Here is a 19,620-nt window from a genome sequence, read left to right on the forward strand (position 1 = left end):
AGTCGGTTACAGAAGACATAATCAGCCGGGCGAGAAGCTGGGGGCGGGTGGCTTAGATAAGCACCATCACGTGGTGGAGCTGGAGAAAGAATAGGCAGTTTACTAGTGGTATCGTGAGAAATGGTCATTTACCGTCACTTTACCGCACGGAAAGTGAAAGCAAGCAGAGACAATGGGGGGATGACTCAGCCCTGACTCAGCTGCCTTCGCACACAGAAGGCGCTTGTGGTTTGGGATTTGTTCTTTTGCCCTAAAATCAGCCAAATCGGGGTCGACCAGCAGAAAATCCAGAACAGCATCTTTCATCTTCAAGATCATACCCTCTCCACCCTCACCCCCCCATATCGCCGTTCGCTGCGACTGCAACCATGGCGCCCAGTTTTGACACCCTGTCTGAGCAGGATCTCCACGAAGAGGAGGAGGAGGAGGTTGACTTCTCCGGTGAGTGCGCCTCGCGTTGTTGTCCCATCATCCTCTTCTCACCCCGTTTCCCCCGTGCCCCTCGCCGCTGACTCCGCCCGATTTTCTCCATCCAGATCTCAAGGAGCAATATGAAGTGAAGCTTGAGGAGGGTTTGGACACATTTGTTGTGATCGATGGACTTCCGGTCGTCCCCGAGGAGAGCCGGCAAAAGCTCATCAAGTTCTTGTTGAGGAAGCTCAGCACGGTCGGCCACACCTCGGAGGATGCCGTCTTCATGCCCATCAACGACAAGAACATGTCCGAAGGGTATGTTTTAACTTAGGAAATCTGATTGCGGTTGGGAAAGGTTGTGGAAACATTAACACGTCGTTTCAGTTTCGCCTTCGTTGAGTACGAGACCCCCGAACAGGCCGTCGCTGCCGTCAAGCAACTGCACGGTGTACCCCTCGATAAGAAGCACACTCTCGCCGTCAACAAGTTGATGGATATCGATCGTTATGGCCGGGAAGGACGCATCGACGAGGAATACAAGCCCCCCACCATCGAACCCTTCAAGGAGAAGGAGCACCTCCGCTCATGGCTGGGCGACGCCAACGCCCGTGACCAGTTCGCCCTTTACCGTGGCGACAAGGTCGGTGTGTTCTGGAACAACAAGAGCAACCCCCCGGAGAACGTCGTCGACCGCGCGCACTGGACTCAGCTTTTCGTCCAGTGGTCCCCCAAGGGTACCTACCTCGCCTCCGTCCACCCCCAGGGTGTCCAGCTCTGGGGTGGTCCCGCCTTCTCGAAGCAGAAGCAGTTCCCCCATCCTTTCGTTCAGCTGGTCGAATTCTCGCCCGGTGAGAGCTACCTGACCACCTGGTCCGCCCGCCCCATCCAGGTGGAGGAGGGCCACCCGGTCCTGACCTACGAGGAAGACGGAAAGAACATCATCATCTGGGATATCGTCACTGGCAAGCCTCTTCGTTCCTTCGTCTCTCACGATCTGACTGCCGGCCCTAGTGCTGAGGGCGAGCCCAAGAAGAAGGTCCAGTGGCCCGCTTTCAAGTGGTCCGCTGACGAGAAGTACGTCGCGAGAATGCTGCAGCACCAGTCGATCTCGATCTACGAGCTCCCCCGGATGAACTTGCTGGGCAAGACTTCCGTCAAGATTGATGGTGTTATGGACTTCGAGTGGTCCCCCGCCACCGTTGTCCGCGAGGGTGTCAAGCAGTACGAACAGCTGCTCTGCTTCTGGACTCCCGAAATCGGCAGCAACCCGGCCCGTGTCGCCTTGATGAGCGTTCCCTCGAAGGAGATCGTCCGTACGCGTAACCTCTTCAACGTGTCGGATGTCAAGCTGCACTGGCAGTCGCAAGGTACCTACGTCTGTGTCAAGGTTGACCGTCACTCCAAGTCCAAGAAGTCCATGGCCACCAACCTGGAGATTTTCCGTGTGCGCGAGAAGGGTGTCCCCGTCGAAGTCGTCGACAGTCTCAAGGATACCGTCATCAACTTTGCTTGGGAGCCCAACGGAGGACGTTTCGTCGCCATCACCACCGGCGAGGCCCCCAGCGGCACCGCCGTTCTCCCCAAGACCTCCGTCTCTTTCTTCGCCCCCGAAAAGAAGGGTGTCTCGGCCGGCAACTTCAAGGTTGTCCGCACCATTGAGAAGAAGACCAGCAACGCCATCTACTGGTCTCCCAAGGGACGTTTCGTCGTCGTCGCTACCGTTCACTCCCAGACCAACTTCGATATTGACTTCTGGGATATGGACTTTGAGGGTGAGAAGCCCGAGGGTGAGAAGGATCTGGCCGCCAACCTGCAATTAATGAAGACCGTTGAGCACTACGGTGTTACGGATATTGACTGGGATCCTACGGGTCGCTACGTTGTCAGCAGTGCTAGCGTGTGGACCCACTCGGTATGTTCTTTTTTCTTAGTATCTTGTCACGACTGCGTTACTGACATGTTTTATGTAGATGGAAAACGGCTACAACATTCACACCTTCGCCGGTCAGACCCTCGCCGAACACCCCACCGACAAGTTCAAGCAGTTCATCTGGCGCCCTCGTCCCCCCACTCTTCTCAGCAAGGAGGAGCAGAAGCAAGTGCGCAAGAACCTCCGCGAGTACTCGAAGGAGTTCGAGGAGGAGGACAAGTACGCTGTCGACATTGCCAACACAGCCGTTGTGGAGACGCGCAAGCGCGTGCTCAACGAGTGGACTGCCTGGATCCGGAGGGAGAAGGAGATGCTTGCGGAGGAGAAGGACGCCTACGGTGTGCCGGAAGACGTCGACTCTTCCAAGCAGGCCAAGGATGCCCCTGCTGTGTCGGAGGACCAAGGCGAGACAGTGGTGGAGGAGATTGTGGAAGAGATCATCGAGGAGAACGAGGAAGTCATTGGTTGATTGGGAAGCCAGCTTCGTATCTAATGTGTTCTATTCCATCCATTTCCTTTTCTTTTTCATTTCCTTTTATCCTTATCTCGCATCTTGTCTGTCGATATCCTCGCCCTTTTTTCTTTACCTATCCTCTCTGAAGTCCTCACACTTCATCCTCTCTTCTTCCCTGTGAGACTTCATCTGTGATCCATTTGGATTGGTTCCAGCGCGCGCGTGGGGGCGCCTGTGTCTGGAGCATTTCAAAAAAAGTGAATAGAATCTGTGTTTGCATATTTCCCGAGCGTGAGGGGAAAACTTTGATGTGCGTGATGTTGGTAGCAATGAGAGATGACAGACAATGATGACTACTGCAATCATTCAAAGTTCAGTTTATACCACTTTCTACTATCTCAACCAATTATCCAAAATTAAACTATCCAAAAGTCAACAACACTAACCCCCACCCCAACACAACCCACCATAACCCCATTATACATTCAACCCTCTGAGCCCCATTTCCAGCGGACCCCGTATTATACGGCCCGGAATATGTACTCGACGGCTGCACATTAATCTTAAAGAACTCCTTATCCCCCAACTTCTTATTCCCCCCAATGATATTACCCCTAGGCGAGTATTCACAAACGACATACCATCCCTGCGGTCTCTCCGTTCCATTGATCCCACCTCCACCACCTCCTCCCGCTTCACTTCTCTTCCCATTTCCATTCCCATTATCATCATCATTAGTAGTATTAGTATTATTATACCCACAATCAATAGCCGCACACCCCACCTCCCTCGTCTCCCTCCACACCAACTGCGTAAAATGTCCCGTCTCCTCCGTGAACCCCGTCGGCTCCTGGAAATTGTATTTCTGTACTTCGTCGCCCCAGGCGGCTACAGCGGACGAGACGTTGGGGTACCCGAAGGCGAGGTTTTCGCCGTAGGGGCCGTTCTGTATGTACATTACTTATTAGCTGTTTTTAATGTCTTTGTGAACTAGTATTTATATCTTGGGGGAAAAGGTGGAGGGGGAAGAGTACTATACCGAATGCTGCCATTTACATTCCTGTGCCCAGTTCAGGGCGTATTGAGTTAATGTCGTATTCCAGATTAGGTTGCTTGCGTTGTGGGCTTTGCGGTAGGTGTTGCTGACTTTTAGTATGGAGGATTGGAAGAGAGCTGGGGAGGTGTAGGAGGGGGGTTCTTGGGTGGTGGTGGTGGTTTGTGGTGCTGTTGCGGTTGCGGTTGCGGTTGTTATGATGGTGACTATTACTGTTGCTTTTGGTTGTGGTTGTTGTTGTTGGGCTGTGGTGAGAGTGATGAGGAGGGCGCTTAGGAGGATTATGGTAGTTGTAGTGGTGAGTATCCTTGAGATTGTACGATAGAGCATGATGATGATGACCTCATATAATGTTATGCGAGTAAGGAAAGTTTAGTATAGTATGTGAGAGGATATTTCTCATGACGAAAATGTAGAATGTATAAATGATGGATCGCAGTCAGTCAGCAATTGTCAGACTGAAACAATGCAGTGGTGAGTGGTGAGTGGTTGTGGTTGTGGCGCCAATGGCTTGGTTCCAGGTTGAAACACATTGCTTCTTCTTCCCTTTGGCTCGGGGTGGACAGTTCTTTATGTCTCTCCTGGCTTATTATCGTCATTGCTTTGAGCTTATGGGCTGGATTCTGGGAGTGGGAAACTGATGTCAGGAATTAGCCGGATAGATTTAGAGTTTCCTGGAGATGCGATCCGTCGGGTGGGTAAAGTCGTTGTATGAATGATGCAACTGGTTGGGTTATTAGTAATAACTTAATGCGAAGGGGATTACTGTGTAGTTTGTTGCAATCTTCGGGGCTGACTGGCTGGATTAGAATTGTTGTATGTTGGTCATGTCAGCTTGATGTTGGATGGATTTTGGATATATGGGTCTGGGTAGTAGTATCAATCTGTAGCTCTTTCCTCTGCTACTAAATTATATAATCATCTGTCTATTCTCTAACCATGAAAATGGCAAAGCCCTGGGGTATTCGTAGCTCTATATACACCGTATAATCGTAATGCTGGACATATTCTTCACATAACGTTGCACCCAATTCCATACATGGCTCGTTCGACGTCTCGTTTCACTTGGTACCAATCCGCCCGTCGCTCGGCGAACTCGTACACTTCCTCCACTCGCCAAATCCCATTGAACCGGTCCGCATCGGCGATGATGGTGGCAAGCTCTTTGGCATCAGAGGGGTCGATCAAATAGATCTGCGATAGTTCCCGGAACGCCTTGAAGTAGAGGAGAAGGTCGTTGTTCCTGAACGTCTGGATGAATTTGAAGTAGTGATTCATATCGCTATAAGAGGTCAGCTTCGCCATTAATCTCAGAGACACATAAAATCCTACCTGATGAGCTTCAACGACCCCTCAGTGCTAATCCTCTGCCGCTTCAGGTGCTTGCATAGAGCAGCAAACAGGCGGAGCCCGACCTCTTGGTTGAAGACGTCCAGCATACTCTTGTCTGTGCTGCCAACCAACATCTGTGTATGAGAAGAGACCACATCCACAACGGCCGCTGCAGCCTCGGTGATACTGACGTCCATCGTTTTACGATAGGGGTCAGTAGAGACACTAGGATTGAAGTCGGTCGCCAATTGTCTCGTTGCTAGAATGTAGTCCACTTCTTCCATCAAAACGTCGATTCCTTTGTTAAGCCCAGCAGCGACCCGTTCATCCAGGCTCTGCTCGAACTTTTTCTTTTCCTTGACGGCCGGGTCAAGGAAATCATTGCGGTCCGTCAGTTTGGTGCCGATGAGTTCCTGTTCGTAAAAGACATCGATCATCTGGAGAATCAGATCACCAACGTTCACCAGCTCCAGAAAGGTGACCAGCGGCTCAACGCCAGATTGGTCGCGTTCTCCTTGTTCGCGCGGCCTGTAGTTTGACAAGTGGTCCACGGCCTTATTAAACCCACCGATTAAGTGACGGTTTCCTAGAATGCGCACGAGGGCGACGAAGACCGCTTCGCACTGTTGTTTTGCAGCAGCTCCATATTCGCCTTTGATCTTTACAAACTGCGCGGCTCGCTCCAAGCTTGACTTGGCCGCATGAACCAGACTAAGAGCAACTTCTATGCTGAAAAGAGATCGAATACCCTCAAGTTTAGACTTCATGATCGCGGCTTTTGCCGCAAGCTCTGTGGTCGGCGCCTCCATAATAGGAGGCGTCGTGGGCGACGCGATGGTTGAAAACCGATTGGGACTCTTCAGTGACGAGGAGTCGCTGGCGGTGGGCTCCGATGGTGCCTTTTGCTCGTTCGCCTTGTTTCCTGAAAAGCTTGGAAGAATATTGACGGGAGCCATAATAACCTTCTTGAAAGAGGTTAAGAAGTCACGCTTATCAGCCTGCCTATTGATGTTCGACATCAAGAATGACTCCGTCGAGGCTGCCTGCTCCGATAGCTGTCTATCCCAGTCCCCCACGGCCGCCTCAGATAATTTCCGGAAATGATCCAATTCCTCTGCGAGATATAAGTCCATGTGAGGTACATAGGCTTTAGCAATGACATGATCCATGAATTCATCAAAACTGTCGTCCAAATTCTGAACTGGCAACAATGTGTCCGAGAGATTAAGGCATTGAGCAAATGTTCCTGAGACGGCAGTCAAGTAGGACTCGGTATTTGAGCCATGTAGCTCATCAAAAATGGCAGTCAGGAATGGGTAGAGCACATCCTGCCCAACCTTTTCGATAAACGGTGTCGATATTTTCATCGACGGGGGGAAAGCACGATTGATGATCGATACTTCCTCGTTATAGGCCACACTCAGCCGAGTGAAGAAGGCCTGTGTATGTTCAAGTTTAACCCGTTGCGAGAAAGGATCAATGCAGTCCGAGACTTTGCCGAGATCTGATTTTCTGGTAACGAGATGGTTGTGCTGTATGAAGAGTTCTACAGCTGCCTCTCCGCCGTTCAACGTGTACAAAACGTGGGCATATTTTCGCATCCTGTCATCAATATCCTCTGTCTCGTATCCATGTCTAAACTCCTTTATGGCCGATATTTCGAATATCGACACAGCAGACTGCAATTGTTCAAGCCGTCCACGCCAGCCTTCGTCTGCATCGCATTCGGAGAAGGATTGTAGTTGCGACAGTATCTGCGCTTGGTGCTGTGGATCGGTGTAGTTCTTGAAAAGCAAGCTATCCGGAGAAGGGCCGTTCGTAACGATGTCATTGTAGTATGGTGCCAGCGCTGCATGTACCTTTCCGTACTCCTGGCGTGCGTCTCCACGAACAGACTTGACTTGTTTCAGCGCGCCGATGACGGGATCACTATCTGATCCATCCGATATATCAGCATTGGCCGAAGTGGTTAGATTGATCTGGTCGAATCCGTCAGAGATCGATTGTAAATCGGCCCGGGAACTCCGTGAGACGTTGGGTGCAGGTTCGCCGTGCGGTGCTTGCGCATCCTCAACCTCTTGCTGCTCAACCGTTTGCACATCTGCAATAGTTCCGAACGTTTCTTCCGTATGCTTTCTTGCCTCCACCTCGTCCCAACAACCCATCCGTTTCAATTTCTGCACCCATCGCGTGTCATCGTATGCCATCTCGCGCAGGAGTTTGGAAGACCGGGCTACTCGTATGAGATCGACAGGGGAAAGGTAATCAAGGATTGAGGACATGATCTCTGGTCATTGTTAGAATATCCTGCAGTGAATGCGATCCATCTCCCCGTTCGGTATTTACAGTCGAGACGTACCTGCTGGAAGAATGGCCCTGGAGATTTCTTCCATCGAGGCCATCTTGAGGGAAGCCAGAACATCCTTGCGCGGCTTCACGCCGGCACCTGGCCCAGTCCTCGCTTTCTGCATCTTGTAGTTTCACAGTCGGCATCGGGAGGGACGTCGAGTTAGTCCGTCAAAGGCTCCAGAAGCTCAGCGCGGACAAGCCGGTCAGGGTCCCAGCGTTCCCACCGACTAGCTCGCTCCGCGGGGCTGCCCCAATTAGTCGAACGTAAACCCGAGTAATCGAGCGACACCGGAATTGCTGGCAAAAATGGGGGATCATGAAACATCGGTTCGCATGGCGGAATCATAGCCCCTAAATCTGAGGAATGGAACAATCCACGGCGCCGAGCAATTGCGTCGGTTGGTTGTGGCAGTTCGTCACTGTGGGCGGAACACCCCAGAAATTCCACGGTTTGGATCGGCCGGCTGCTTGCTCCGGAATTCCAACTCACCCCAGTAAGCAGTATCACCACCTGTTTCACAATATCCTAACAACGATCCGAGTAGGTGCAACATGGTTAAGTTTTTTTCGATGAACATCAAATTCTGAAACATCCGGTGGGTAGTCATGGTGATCCGTTCGCAAATTTTCCCCAGAGTCTGCCAGTGGGGCGATATATATATTAAATTCAGGACATCGACGGAGAGTAGTAGTGCTCTTAGTAGGACTCAGGTGGTATTTTCCTGTGTCGAAATCATCAAGTTCCAACAACCCTGGAAAACAAGGCATTAAGTTGAATACTAATAATACCAATTAACCCTTCCATACGAACTTTACTAGTACCATCAACTTAGGTATCAGAATTATATCGGCTCATTGAGCCAAACAATCTCCCCTCCTTTTAGATACTAGTTGATATCATTCAGTCACCATATTATTCTGATGAGCGTCTTGCAATCGACCTTCTACTTATTATGTAGTGGGCTGACCTTGCATATATGCTTGTTTTACATGTTTAATGCACTCCAGAAGACCAAGAACAGACCAACAATCTAGGAGATGAGGGTGAATTGGATGCCACAAATGTAGACGAAGTTATCGGTATTGAAGTATTGAAGCGTCACAGTACCGAGTATGAGATTACCTCTCAGACCGGCCACAGATGTTCACTTTACGTTCCTCATTCTCTCTTCTCTGAATCGTCTCCCCTCCCAGACCCACAAGCAAAATGGACATGAGCGTCAGCAGTTGCGTTTCAAACCCAGTGGAAGAGTCTCAACGCCCCATATTGCATATTGAGGCTCGAGTGAAATGTGCTAGTGATGGCATGATCGTTCGCACTGATCTGGTAGGCTGCTTGATACACTTGCGATTCATACATTGACGGAACAGCAGGTTAGGGATGAGGTTACAGAATGGCTTCACAATAATTTCATCGTGATGTCTGTTGATCAATTTATCAATTCTTTCGGTCAGGAATCTATCAAGACGATAACCCCCCGAACATCTTTCTGACGATGAATAGGAGGTCTAAGCGAACCACATGCTCAAGCCCTGGAGTTTATACTCGTAACCGAATGTAGCGGCGGCAATCTGGAGTCCGGTGCATATCGACTTCAGGATGTCCAATTGGACGTTCAAGTGTACCAACTGCGTACAAAATCGGAGCGACAAAGCTTGCAGAAGACCAGTGCACTTGAGGATTCAGCAGAAGCCGGGGGTGGAGTCGCTACGGCAAGAGTACTGGCCTTACCGAGCATAGATCTGGAGGGATTATGGGAGACGTACGCTGACCTGCTAATTCTTCCAACGCTGAAAGTAACTGATCATTTGCATAGGTTGGATTACGATCAACCAATTCAGTCGACGCTTCTTTCGGCTATAAGTAGAATGGGTGATGCCTTCCTTTACAACTTGCATCTCATGGCTTACTCTAACTTGAGCAGTCTCGTTTTCTACTCGTAAACTCGATAAGTGGACTATCAATTGGAACAAGTTGATACTCATATGGGGGCCACCAGGAACTGGGAAGACAAGCCTTTGGTTTGTGGATGTGTTACATAGAGTGTGGTCAGTGGCTAACTGATTTAGTCGCGGTCTTGCCCAGAAGCTTGCAATACGCCTGGGAAAGGATTATCCCCAGAGCAAGCTATTTGAGATCAACGCATACTCTTTAGGAAGCAAATATTTCGGCGAGAGTAGCAAACTTGTGAATGGAATGTTTGAGAACATTGAGACATTTCTCCAGGAGGAAGAAGATACATTCGTTTGTGTATTCATGGATACTGAGCAGCAATGAGCCCTTTGACGCCATTCGAGCAGTCGATGCGGTACTCACAGGGCTGGATAAGCTGAAAGAACATTCGAATGTTATCGTCGTCTGCACCAGCAATTTGATTACGGCGCTGGTAAGCTCCTAATCAGCGCCGAGTGCTATGCATTAACGCTGACGGTGCACTCGCGTGTAGGACCAAGCTTTCCTCGATCGAGTTGATATCAAACAATACATACCGCAACTATCTAGCAGACCTATATATAATATCTACAAGGACTGCCTAGAGGAGTTGAGCCAGAGTGGACTCATTGAGGGTGTTTCATTCGACGTGGTCCAAGTTACTCCGGACGATCCCCAGACGGCTTTGCAGTATGTGGAGCAGGCTGCGGAACACCTCACCCTCCCGACTTTTGACGAAGTGCTGCTGCACTATAGATCGTTCCCCGATGCTATACCCACGCTACTTGCTAATGCTGTCTTTGAAAGTGAGGTTAGTGATTCTGGACGAAGATGAGCATTCGGTATATATGTTGGAGTATTGACGATGGCGATTAGGGGCTTAGCGGTCGCACGGTTCGAAGACTACCCGCTCTATCGTTGATTCTTTATAGTAACGGTACCCGATGCGATATTCGGACAGCGATTGAGGCGCTGCGTATGGGAATAGCGTCGGAATGGCAGGCTAAGACGGAGGCGACGATGACTATGGCGGAAGAGCAGCTCTCGGGAACAACACAAGCCAATGGCCAATGAGAGCGATGGGATTGATGGGGGAGTGTGTGTGCTGGGGTCAGCGCGGAGGAACGGAACGGGGGTGTGAGGAGCTGGGAGGCTAATGACGAAGCGATGGAATTGTTTGATATGCGTATGTAATTGAAGCTCGGAATGCATCCTCGTAGAACTTCTCCCATCATGTTATCGCGAGAACGGGGAGATGGTGTTGGTGGTCAGCAATTATCAGGTGGCCGCCGAAAATTGTTGTTCCGAAAAGTCGCGGTTTTCACCGAAGGCAGTTAGGACCGGGGCGGCAGCCAATCAGAACGAGGGTTTAGGCAATTCCAAACCCAAGAGAAACTTGACCCGTTCGACCAACCTCGACTTCACCTCCAAAAGCACATTCTCCTGTGCGCTCAGCCTTGTCCCCTCCCCCTCCCCTCTCCCCTTCTTTGGCTATCGTGCCTTCTTAAATACCCCATTGTCCGGAGGGTCTTTCACATCGTCAGTATGCTGGCACGTACTGTTTTGCGCAGCGTGCCCTTCCGGGGCGTCGCACGCCAGTCCTTGAACAAGACCTCCACGGTACGAACTTCCCCGACATTGACCGTCCATTGAACCCAATGGACGAGGACAATCGCTTCTCTATCGCACAGGAAAGCTTCTGTATGGGTTTTTGACTAACGAATCACCCAGCGTGCGTCTTCCTCCGCCGCCGGTGCCGAATCCGCCAGCTCCCCCTTCCACCTCACACTCACTGCGTCCGCCGCAACCGCCGTCGCTCTCGGATCCGCCGCGTATCTCTATGGCCAGGAGGCTTTTGCCATGACACCTGCTGAGGAGGGGTGAGTGGATTATCGGTGATGCTCGAGGGAATGGTCAACGCGTTGCTGGCTGCTCCGTTGCTCCGACCGAGGCATCATCTTCCCGATTCCGACTGTTTGACATCAAGACTGACGCACATCGAAATCAAGATTGCACCCTACCGCTTACCCTTGGGAGCACGCCAAGTGGAACAAGACCTTCGATCACCAGGCGTGAGTCTTCCAATTGCGAGCGAATAATACCCTCGCCATCTCTCCCCGATACCGGCCATCTTACTCATGTTTTGCACTCCAGCCTCCGTCGTGGTTTCCAGGTCTACCGTGAAGTCTGTGCCAGCTGCCACTCCCTGACCCGTGTGCCTTGGCGCTCGTTCGTCGGTGTCATGCACACCGTCGATGAGATGAAGGCCATGGCCGAGGAGAACGAGTACGACACCGAGCCCAACGACCAGGGCGAGATCGAGAAGCGTCCCGGAAAGCTGTCCGACTACATCCCTGCTCCCTACAAGAACGAGGAGGCTGCTCGTGCTGCCAACGGTGGTGCTCTGCCCCCGGATCTCAGCTTGATCGTCAAGGGCCGTCACGGTGGCTGCAACTACATCTTCAGTCTGCTGACTGGTTACCCCGATGAGCCCCCGGCTGGTGCCACCGTCGGTGCTGGCATGAACTTCAACCCCTACTTCCCCGGTACCGGTATGTCACCATTTGCAGTTTACATCTGACAATTGATTCGTCTATGCTCAGTACTAATTCTAACGATATCTAGCCATTGCCATGGGCCGTGTTCTTTTCGATGGTGTTGTCGAGTACGAGGATGGCACCCCCGCCACTACCTCCCAGATGGCTAAGGACGTTGTCGAGTTCCTCAACTGGGCTGCCGAGCCTGAGATGGACGACCGCAAGAAGATGGGTGTCAAGGCTATCACCCTCCTGACCGGTCTTTTCGCCATCAGCGTCTGGGTTAAGCGTTACAAGTGGTCCCCGATCAAGACGAGAAAGATTGTGTACAGCCCCCCCGTTTCCCGGCGCTGAATGTTGCAGCGGACTGTATGAATTGCACACCGTGGAGGAAAAATACAGGCGGCCAGTGAGCCTTGATATAATCCATCGTCCAACAAGTCATGTTGGTCCCACGTCGCCATTTCCTTCAACCTGTCACTCTATTCGATGGTCTCTGCATGTTTCGTTAGATGTTACTCAGGACACTTGTATCTGTACCCTAGATATTTATTCTCCGTTGAAAATGTTGCTTCAAGATCCAATGTCACAATTTCCTTTGTTAGCTATTACACATGTTGTATGGGCTTTGGTATACAATAGCCGTTCTGTCTTTCACTATGGGAAGGCTTTATAGAATGCCTCAATGTATTTATTTGGTTGTATTTGCATTATTAAAAACCAGTCTTTTTATTATACAATCACCAGTGAGGATAGCGTCATCACCTGAATACTTTTATCTAGATCGGACAAAAAATTATGACCGCGCAGTACCATCATCGATTGTCCTTTCCCCATCCCCAAAGACACCCCGAAACACATTATCATACGACCGCCACATGGCAAAAAAGACAGCATCCGCCAATCTAACCAGCCAAGGGGGACTGCGTCCATCCGAGCCCGCAGAAATCCTCTGCAAAAGCAAGACCAAAAGTACCGGCGTCATCCATACACCCGCAAACAGCACCTTGCCCACCTTCTGCCGCAGGGTAGTTATACGATAAGGCTGAATCCCAGCAAGATATGTCCTGTACGCAACGGGAAAGTCATGCTCAGCGGCGCCCATGCTGATCAGGTTGAGATAGCGAGCCGAAGGCTGGGCGTAGAATGGGTTCGGGCGGATGAGAGGGCTAAAGCGCGAGACGAAACCGCATTGTTTCCGGCTCGTGAGAGCTTGGTCTTGTGTAGTAGCTACCAGTAAGTCCTCGGCAACGGCAGGGGATAGAAGCGTGTGGGCTTTGAAGGGCTTCGTGCTTGGACGCTCAGGGAGAGGGTCTGTGGGGTTGTAGGCCTTCGGGAAGGGGTAGCAGTCGACGACTTTGTCTTCGTATCCGCGTCCTCCGCCCTCTGTTGCGATTATCCGGGCGTAGTCTGTGAGGGTGACCTCGTAGACGACGCCGACGAGGGGCATGCTGGGGTTATAGTCGGGGTCGTCCTTATGGAGGAGACGCGAGGCCTCCTCCATTGTAGCGTTCCCGTCTAAAGCATTGTCTTTTTCTTGGACTGGGGGTTTTCGAAGTCGAGTTGCTGCAAAACAAGGCTCAAGATATGGTATGCCTGGGAGATCGAAGGTGAGCCATAGATCTGGGACGACGACGTTGATTTGAGAGAGCGGCTTGATGCCTCGCCTTCCCAGGAATGTCTCCGAGCATAGGTTCGAGCCGTAGGCAAGGTATAGAACGGTTTCGTCAGGCGGTGGGTTTCCGTCTCCGATCTCCTCGAAATGATGGGTAGTAACCTTGTCCGCAAGGTCGGCGTCCTTCTCGAGAGACCGATCTGTTGTCGATACTTGTCTCCTCTCGGGGGTTGTTTCAGGCAGAAAATGGCCGGTTTCTTGTTGGGAGGGGTGTGTGTGACCGGTCAGAGGGCTGATTTCTCCGAGTCGCTCGTATGTTTCGATCATGCTCGAGCGGCGTGTGCGAGGGATGGAGTGGCCTCCTTCTTCGTCTCGATTGACTGCCGCCATCTTTTTAGAATGGTCAAGCTGGTCCAGTTGGTTAATAAATCTTGCCAAAATAGTTCCTGTCCGTTAGTCAACCAGGGTGACAAAGGTATGAGCAAATGTATATGTCCATTATAAATAGTGACTCCGTGCTTTGTACCACGGCTGTTCATGCAGACACCACGGCTCCCAGCGGAAACGCATAACGAGCATTCCGGTCATCTTCCCTAATTGGAGCGGAGCCGGAGTAGCCTCGGGACGGATACTCCAGCAGCCGGCTTACCAATATCCACTAATTCCAGGGAAATTCCATCCATTACCATCCAATATGTTCGACGTGAGTTTGAGAGCTTCCCAAAGACCCGGGGGAATGTGATATTGATATACTTCCCAGTGGAAGTATTGTGCTTGCTAGCGCACTATCGCGCGATATCTAGCTAATCAAGTTGGGGACTGATTGGGGCCCTGCGGAAGCGAAGCGGAGCTTATGCTGGTTGTCCATCGTAGGCTTCTTATCGTGAAATGCTTATTTTCACCCAACATTGTCTTGGAAAAGGAGGGCTTTCATTTTCCCTATCTAATAATAGCTGCTAGTTGTACGCAAATGCTTCTGCTCAAGATTTGCGACGTAAAATTAATCGGTTCATTGTGGGATTTGACTTCGTCATTGTGAGCCAGAAGGCAAGGTGCGTACCTCACATCGGAGCCTGCACATCATGGAATCAATTTTGCTGGCCTTGATGAATGTTAGCAGTCTCTAAATAGCACTTATATCAAGAAGAATGAATGTAGCTTACTGTCTGTGGCGTATAAAATAAACACATGGATTGAGTGAGATATAGGTCATGTTAATATATCTGGCTTTCGCTTGCTCGCTTATATTGGAGTAGATACTACTTCGAGTCAATGGCCCTCTTGACAAGCTTCGCTATTACTGTCAAAGCTTTGAATGCTGAGAACAAAATAGAGCAACTGGAGAATAGGCGTACTTGGAGACGACAATTGAATGAGGCCATTCCGGTCAAGTGCAAATACACCGTCATGTGATAAAACCTCTTACGGTCTTTGAATCCGTAGCTCCCATCAACTGCCACTTCAAGTCTATAACACTCCACAAATCTCGAATTTAAGAAGGCAAAATGGCTTCTTTGCTTGTTGATGCGTCTCAGGAAGAATCACAATGGACTTGTATCTCAGAGCTAGCCTCGCAACTGGCCTCTATGATGAATATTGGAGGTGATACTGAGAATAGTCTCCTAGTTTCGGAGCCTTATTATACTTGTCTTCTGCGTGATCCCCGACTTTATACATTCTCGGACCAGCTGATCCAGGCCCTGCTACATCATGTGTCTAAGGTCGATAACTGCAACATACACCAACTACTGTCCATCCTGAAACGGCATTCTAAGCGAATACTCCAGGGGCTTGATCGCTCTTCGCTGCGTTGCCTGGCATACTTACTGCTCAATTCAGACGAGGAAACCAGATTGAAGAATGGACTCTATCTGCTGCTGGTCTGCTGGATACCTATACTTGCACGTCTTAGCTCTCTAATGCTTTCCATAGGATGAACCGCAATATATGAAGGACTCGGGACATATGGTATACCAAGTAGCAAGCCCAAGGATTGGGGACAGATCCCGCTTGCTTCAAGAAAGAATATTGAGCAAACTATACTTACTATATTCCACCGAAGGGCAGGCTACTTGGCTACGGAAATTGGTGAGATAAAGACAATATGTGGTTATACCGATTCTCATGGTGAACAGGCCGGCAAATTGTTTCTGGAGATACTTTCGGAGCCAGAGCATAATCATGCTTCCCTCATTACATCCAAAGATGTAGACATGTCACGGTATTATATGTTTATCTGATGTGAGCGATATTGTTTGTGCTAACGCGAAGCGTTGACTAGACTCTCGTACATCATACTCAATGGCAACTGTGCCTTGAAACTGCTCGCAGCAATCATGATTCATGCGCTACATAACTTGGGAGTGAGCGACGAAGTTCTCTGGCCGCCAGACAATAGCACGGATAGAGTCAGGTTCTTTGATACTATGCCGTCATATGAAGATGATCCGCTGCAGCACTTTCAAATCTTATTCGATACGGTTGTCCTATCAGATGCGGCAATGCCACCGAAATCGATAGACTTAAGTACGACGTCCCAGCTTCGACGATGCTTTCTCCTTCACGCAATAGGCATCGACACGACGCTCCTGATTGAAGGAATCGTTCTCGCCATGATCGGTGATGGATGCTTGACGTTCATGAGCTATCGACAGGACACAGCGAGAATGTGCCTAGAATACGTTGACGTCTACACTCAGAGCATTTGTCTACCAGTGCGCTCGATTACGGACAAAACTAAGACATATAGTCTAATATTAGACCTTTCTCAGCATGGACTACTCGTGAAAAGCGGCAAACGCCTATGTTTCGGGGGCCAAACTTTGAGCATATTGTCCGATGAAGATCCTTGCGATCTGCGAATGGCCATCGAGGAGTTCTGTCGGAATGACCGAACCTCTGTAGATACAGATAGTGTATTCCGGAGGTCTTCTTCAACGGTGATGGAACTGGATACAGGCGATGAAGTCGCAAGGAAATCTTCTGGAATTCCACCCAACAATATACAGGGGCAGGATGGACCCTGCACAGGTTTCGTCTCGATACAAAAGTCTCGGCAAGTGCTGGAGAAACCTCCAGAAGTGCTCGAGGAAGGGAATACTAATAATGAGAACCTGGCACATGTTCTTTCAAAGCGTAACAGCTCTCAGGATTATCAGCGGGCACATTACGCGGGTGAACCTCCCATGCCAACATCAAACCCATCACTGACCAGAGTACCGGAGAAACCAATCGGCAGATTTGCACCAAAACCAGATACTGAAAGAAGAAGAACAGGTCGCTTGCGGAGTGGGAATAAAGGTAAAAAACATCTATCTAATACTCAAGAGTCTATGGTCATATATACGCGACATCCCAAACAGAAGGTATATACAGCCAGCTCCAAAGCTGCTGTTGACTGGGACGAGGATCTCCGACCTAGCGATAATGGAGCGAGACAACCTCTCAAAGATGCAGACATAACTTCAATTTCATCCCCCATGCCTGGTGAGACGTCTCTTACCGGCAGTCATCTGGCAATTCCGGGCAAAAAGAGAGCAGCCAAAAGAAGGAAACTAGCCACAAAGCGCAAGAATAAATCATCTCGTTTTGCAAAAAAGATCGGGAACATTACCAATAAATCGACAGCAGCGCTACCACTTGCAGAAGATGCCGACAACCACAACCGAAAGTCACAACACATACTAGGATCAGGTGATGACATAAAGAAGCTGATACTTTGTTCCAGCAACGGCCGCTCTGAAAGCATTGACGAGGAGAGAAATGGAGCAGGTGCCACGGCCAAATGTGCCGAGCTCTACCCAGATAATGACTTCGTTAGATATGACTCTGCTACACCACAACACGAAGAGAACCGCACTAGATCACCCCGAATTCAACCCTGTAGGAAAAATGAAAGTTTTCTAAGCCACCAGCATCAGCTATCTACAAGTAAGGTGGGTGATAACGATCATCAGTTGAATTCTCCAGAGAGCCATCCGACCCCACAAGGACTCCAAGGCAGGGGCCGTGCAGTTGGGAACAAGCTGTCTGCAGCTTTTCAGCAAGGAGACCCTTCATCAGGCACCAGCGGACATAAAGAAAACAGCTTAGAGCATATAAAGACCCAAAACAAGCCGAGAAACGAAAACGGGCTTGTTTTGTCAGACATATTATATGCTTCCGTGGGAGAGAGTGGTATACAGGAGAAGTTCGAGCCCACGGAGTCTGTCATAGAAAGATATGCCATTTATAATAAGTTGCCCTTAACTACACCAAAAGAGCAAATCACGGGCAGTTTTGAGGATGACATTTATGCAGAAGGTTCTGTCGTAAGGCACATGAGCAGGAGCAGTTCTTTCAATATCGACAACGAGGAGCAAAAAACGGTGTCTCAGTCAGCTGGCTCCGCTGTATCAAGTCCATTATGTGCAGAGGAGGATCGTTCTGATGCAGAAATTCCCTCTGAAGTTTGCCCTGGAAGCCTCGGGGCCGCGCAGAACATTTGCAGTTCTGACATGCATGAAAACACATCTGAAGGCATAAGAAGCCCGCAGGCTAGACCAGAGAAGAGAAGGATAGCTGCGCTCAGTTCGGATGACATGCGAGATGACCCACCTACAAGGGACCAGGCCTCGGGAAATGCTTTTAAGGAAGAATCCAGGCGGCTTGTTCGCAAAGATCACTTGTATCCCACGAAAAGATTGAAAGTTACCCCCAGATCAACCATCGTTGATTCTGATGGAAGCCCCCGCCTTCTGTTCCGTATAAGAAGTGGATGCATCGTTGACAGGACCGGCGTGGACGAAACGTATCCACAAGTGTCAGGCACGAAATACACGTCCTCCACCAGGGAGCACGTTCGGGAGATCCTGAGAGATGGGGAATTTGGTGCACAAGATGACGATCTATCTGCTTCATGCGAGCGAAACGTAATTCTAGGATTAAAGCATTCCAGGGCCTGCACGAACAGAGAGAAGGGAGTACTGACTTTCCAGGATCGTCTAATGGCATGTGCAGGTAAACCTACATCAAGCAAGACCCCGCTTAGAAATCCCGCACGATCAAGTCCTGATGCACATTTGACATTGGGATGCGATAACAAGCCTCATGCGACATGCAACTCCCTACCTCGGGCGACAATAGTTCCAGACCAATTATCGGCGCAGCCAGGTTTGCCCAAGTCGGACAATATCGCAGATGGTGTCCTGGAGCACACCAGCTGGCAGACCTCCCTGCAGGCGCTTCACAAAAGAGCGCAAGGCATGCTTCTTGCGACCAGCGAGGTAGGTGACATCCCATGGGGATCGCAAATATTCTTACTGAGTTGGCCGCAAGCATATAATACAAGAGATTGAGAGCGAGAAAAAGACCATCAACGAAGTTTTGGAGATGTATCGGCGAGATTGCCACCGAGTGCTGGATCAGCTCTTCGAGGCCCAAGAAGAACGAATAAGACTGTGCCAGCAACAGATGAACTCCATTCGCGAACACCATATCGAAGTATGCCAGGAGTTGATGCAGCGTCTAGAGCGGGACGAAAAGCAGCTTCAGGATCGCATGCAGTTGAGAAAATGAAATGAAGCTTGGCCTCATCATCTCATCATTTCAGCTTTTGATGCTCCGACTTCAATGACGAGGTTTCCGGTCCGGGCTGATTCGGATCCGGATAGTATACACTTCTACTGAAGTTTGTCTCATCTTTGCTCGGGCGATGGCTCTGTACTTATTTCTTACAGCCACGGCTAGTCGTATCTGCATTGATTCGTATTCTGCAACACTCAAGGGGCGAAATTCAGATCCAAAGAGAGATTAGTGCCAACGTAGCGTCCGTGCCAGGATGATCCGAAACTATATACAAAGTTTCCGCCCCCATTCGAGGTCGTAATGGCAGCTCCAGGGGCGTCATCTATTGCTAAGGCTGACTGACCATCCAACGCCGGACCATGCCCCGGGCATGTGGTACGGGATAGCGGATGACGGACTACGGAGTATCCATTCATGCTGCTCCGAGCAGGAAGAGA

At 50.1% G+C, this 19,620-nt stretch overlaps 7 protein-coding genes across 7 annotated transcripts; 4 read left to right on the forward strand and 3 right to left on the reverse strand.

Annotated features, from left to right (window-relative positions):
- The first annotated feature begins 263 nt into the window (after positions 1–263).
- EifCb (translation initiation factor eIF3 core subunit b) lies at positions 264–3,166 on the forward strand. Its single transcript, XM_025679447.1, has 4 exons — positions 264–441; positions 537–729; positions 799–2,326; positions 2,385–3,166. Exons 1-4 carry the CDS (start codon positions 369–371, stop codon positions 2,811–2,813), a joined length of 2,223 nt encoding a protein of 740 aa, XP_025542423.1. The 5' UTR covers positions 264–368; the 3' UTR covers positions 2,814–3,166.
- Positions 3,167–3,219: 53 nt separating this feature from the next.
- Positions 3,220–4,182, reverse strand: BO79DRAFT_190581 (putative extracellular SCP domain protein Pry1; the record flags this gene model as incomplete). The annotated part of the gene is made up of 3 exons (XM_025680748.1): positions 3,220–3,499; positions 3,557–3,744; positions 3,838–4,182. The coding sequence occupies 3 exons, from the start codon at positions 4,180–4,182 to the stop codon at positions 3,220–3,222; spliced, it is 813 nt and encodes a 270-aa protein (XP_025542424.1).
- A 596-nt stretch (positions 4,183–4,778) lies between these two features.
- Positions 4,779–7,655, reverse strand: BO79DRAFT_190585 (exocyst complex component Sec10 family protein; the record flags this gene model as incomplete). Its single annotated transcript, XM_025680749.1, has 3 exons — positions 4,779–5,134; positions 5,185–7,471; positions 7,544–7,655. 3 exons carry the CDS (start codon positions 7,653–7,655, stop codon positions 4,864–4,866), a joined length of 2,670 nt encoding a protein of 889 aa, XP_025542425.1. The 3' UTR covers positions 4,779–4,863.
- Positions 7,656–8,740: 1,085 nt separating this feature from the next.
- On the forward strand, positions 8,741–10,698 carry BO79DRAFT_285881 (putative pachytene checkpoint component Pch2; the record flags this gene model as incomplete). The annotated part of the gene is made up of 9 exons (XM_025688415.1): positions 8,741–8,860; positions 8,908–8,983; positions 9,038–9,296; positions 9,351–9,406; positions 9,459–9,555; positions 9,604–9,782; positions 9,835–9,920; positions 9,981–10,277; positions 10,343–10,698. The coding sequence occupies 9 exons, from the start codon at positions 8,741–8,743 to the stop codon at positions 10,538–10,540; spliced, it is 1,368 nt and encodes a 455-aa protein (XP_025542426.1). The 3' UTR covers positions 10,541–10,698.
- Positions 10,699–10,880: 182 nt separating this feature from the next.
- BO79DRAFT_168842 (ubiquinol--cytochrome-c reductase catalytic subunit CYT1) lies at positions 10,881–12,727 on the forward strand. Its single transcript, XM_025679448.1, has 5 exons — positions 10,881–11,086; positions 11,198–11,346; positions 11,476–11,538; positions 11,621–12,018; positions 12,092–12,727. The coding sequence occupies exons 1-5, from the start codon at positions 11,012–11,014 to the stop codon at positions 12,355–12,357; spliced, it is 951 nt and encodes a 316-aa protein (XP_025542427.1). The 5' UTR covers positions 10,881–11,011; the 3' UTR covers positions 12,358–12,727.
- Positions 12,714–14,127, reverse strand: BO79DRAFT_207889 (uncharacterized protein). Its single transcript, XM_025682269.1, has one exon. The coding sequence runs from the start codon at positions 14,006–14,008 to the stop codon at positions 12,800–12,802; it is 1,209 nt and encodes a 402-aa protein (XP_025542428.1). The 5' UTR covers positions 14,009–14,127; the 3' UTR covers positions 12,714–12,799.
- Positions 14,128–15,123: 996 nt separating this feature from the next.
- On the forward strand, positions 15,124–19,174 carry BO79DRAFT_236138 (uncharacterized protein; the record flags this gene model as incomplete). The annotated part of the gene is made up of 5 exons (XM_025684548.1): positions 15,124–15,498; positions 15,551–15,586; positions 15,754–15,839; positions 15,900–18,882; positions 18,935–19,174. 5 exons carry the CDS (start codon positions 15,124–15,126, stop codon positions 19,172–19,174), a joined length of 3,720 nt encoding a protein of 1,239 aa, XP_025542429.1.
- Between the last annotated feature and the right edge of the window lie 446 nt (positions 19,175–19,620).

This window comes from Aspergillus costaricaensis, assembly GCF_003184835.1.
Source record: "Aspergillus costaricaensis CBS 115574 unplaced genomic scaffold BO79scaffold_7, whole genome shotgun sequence".
Classification (NCBI taxonomy): Eukaryota; Fungi; Ascomycota; class Eurotiomycetes; order Eurotiales; family Aspergillaceae; genus Aspergillus; species Aspergillus costaricensis.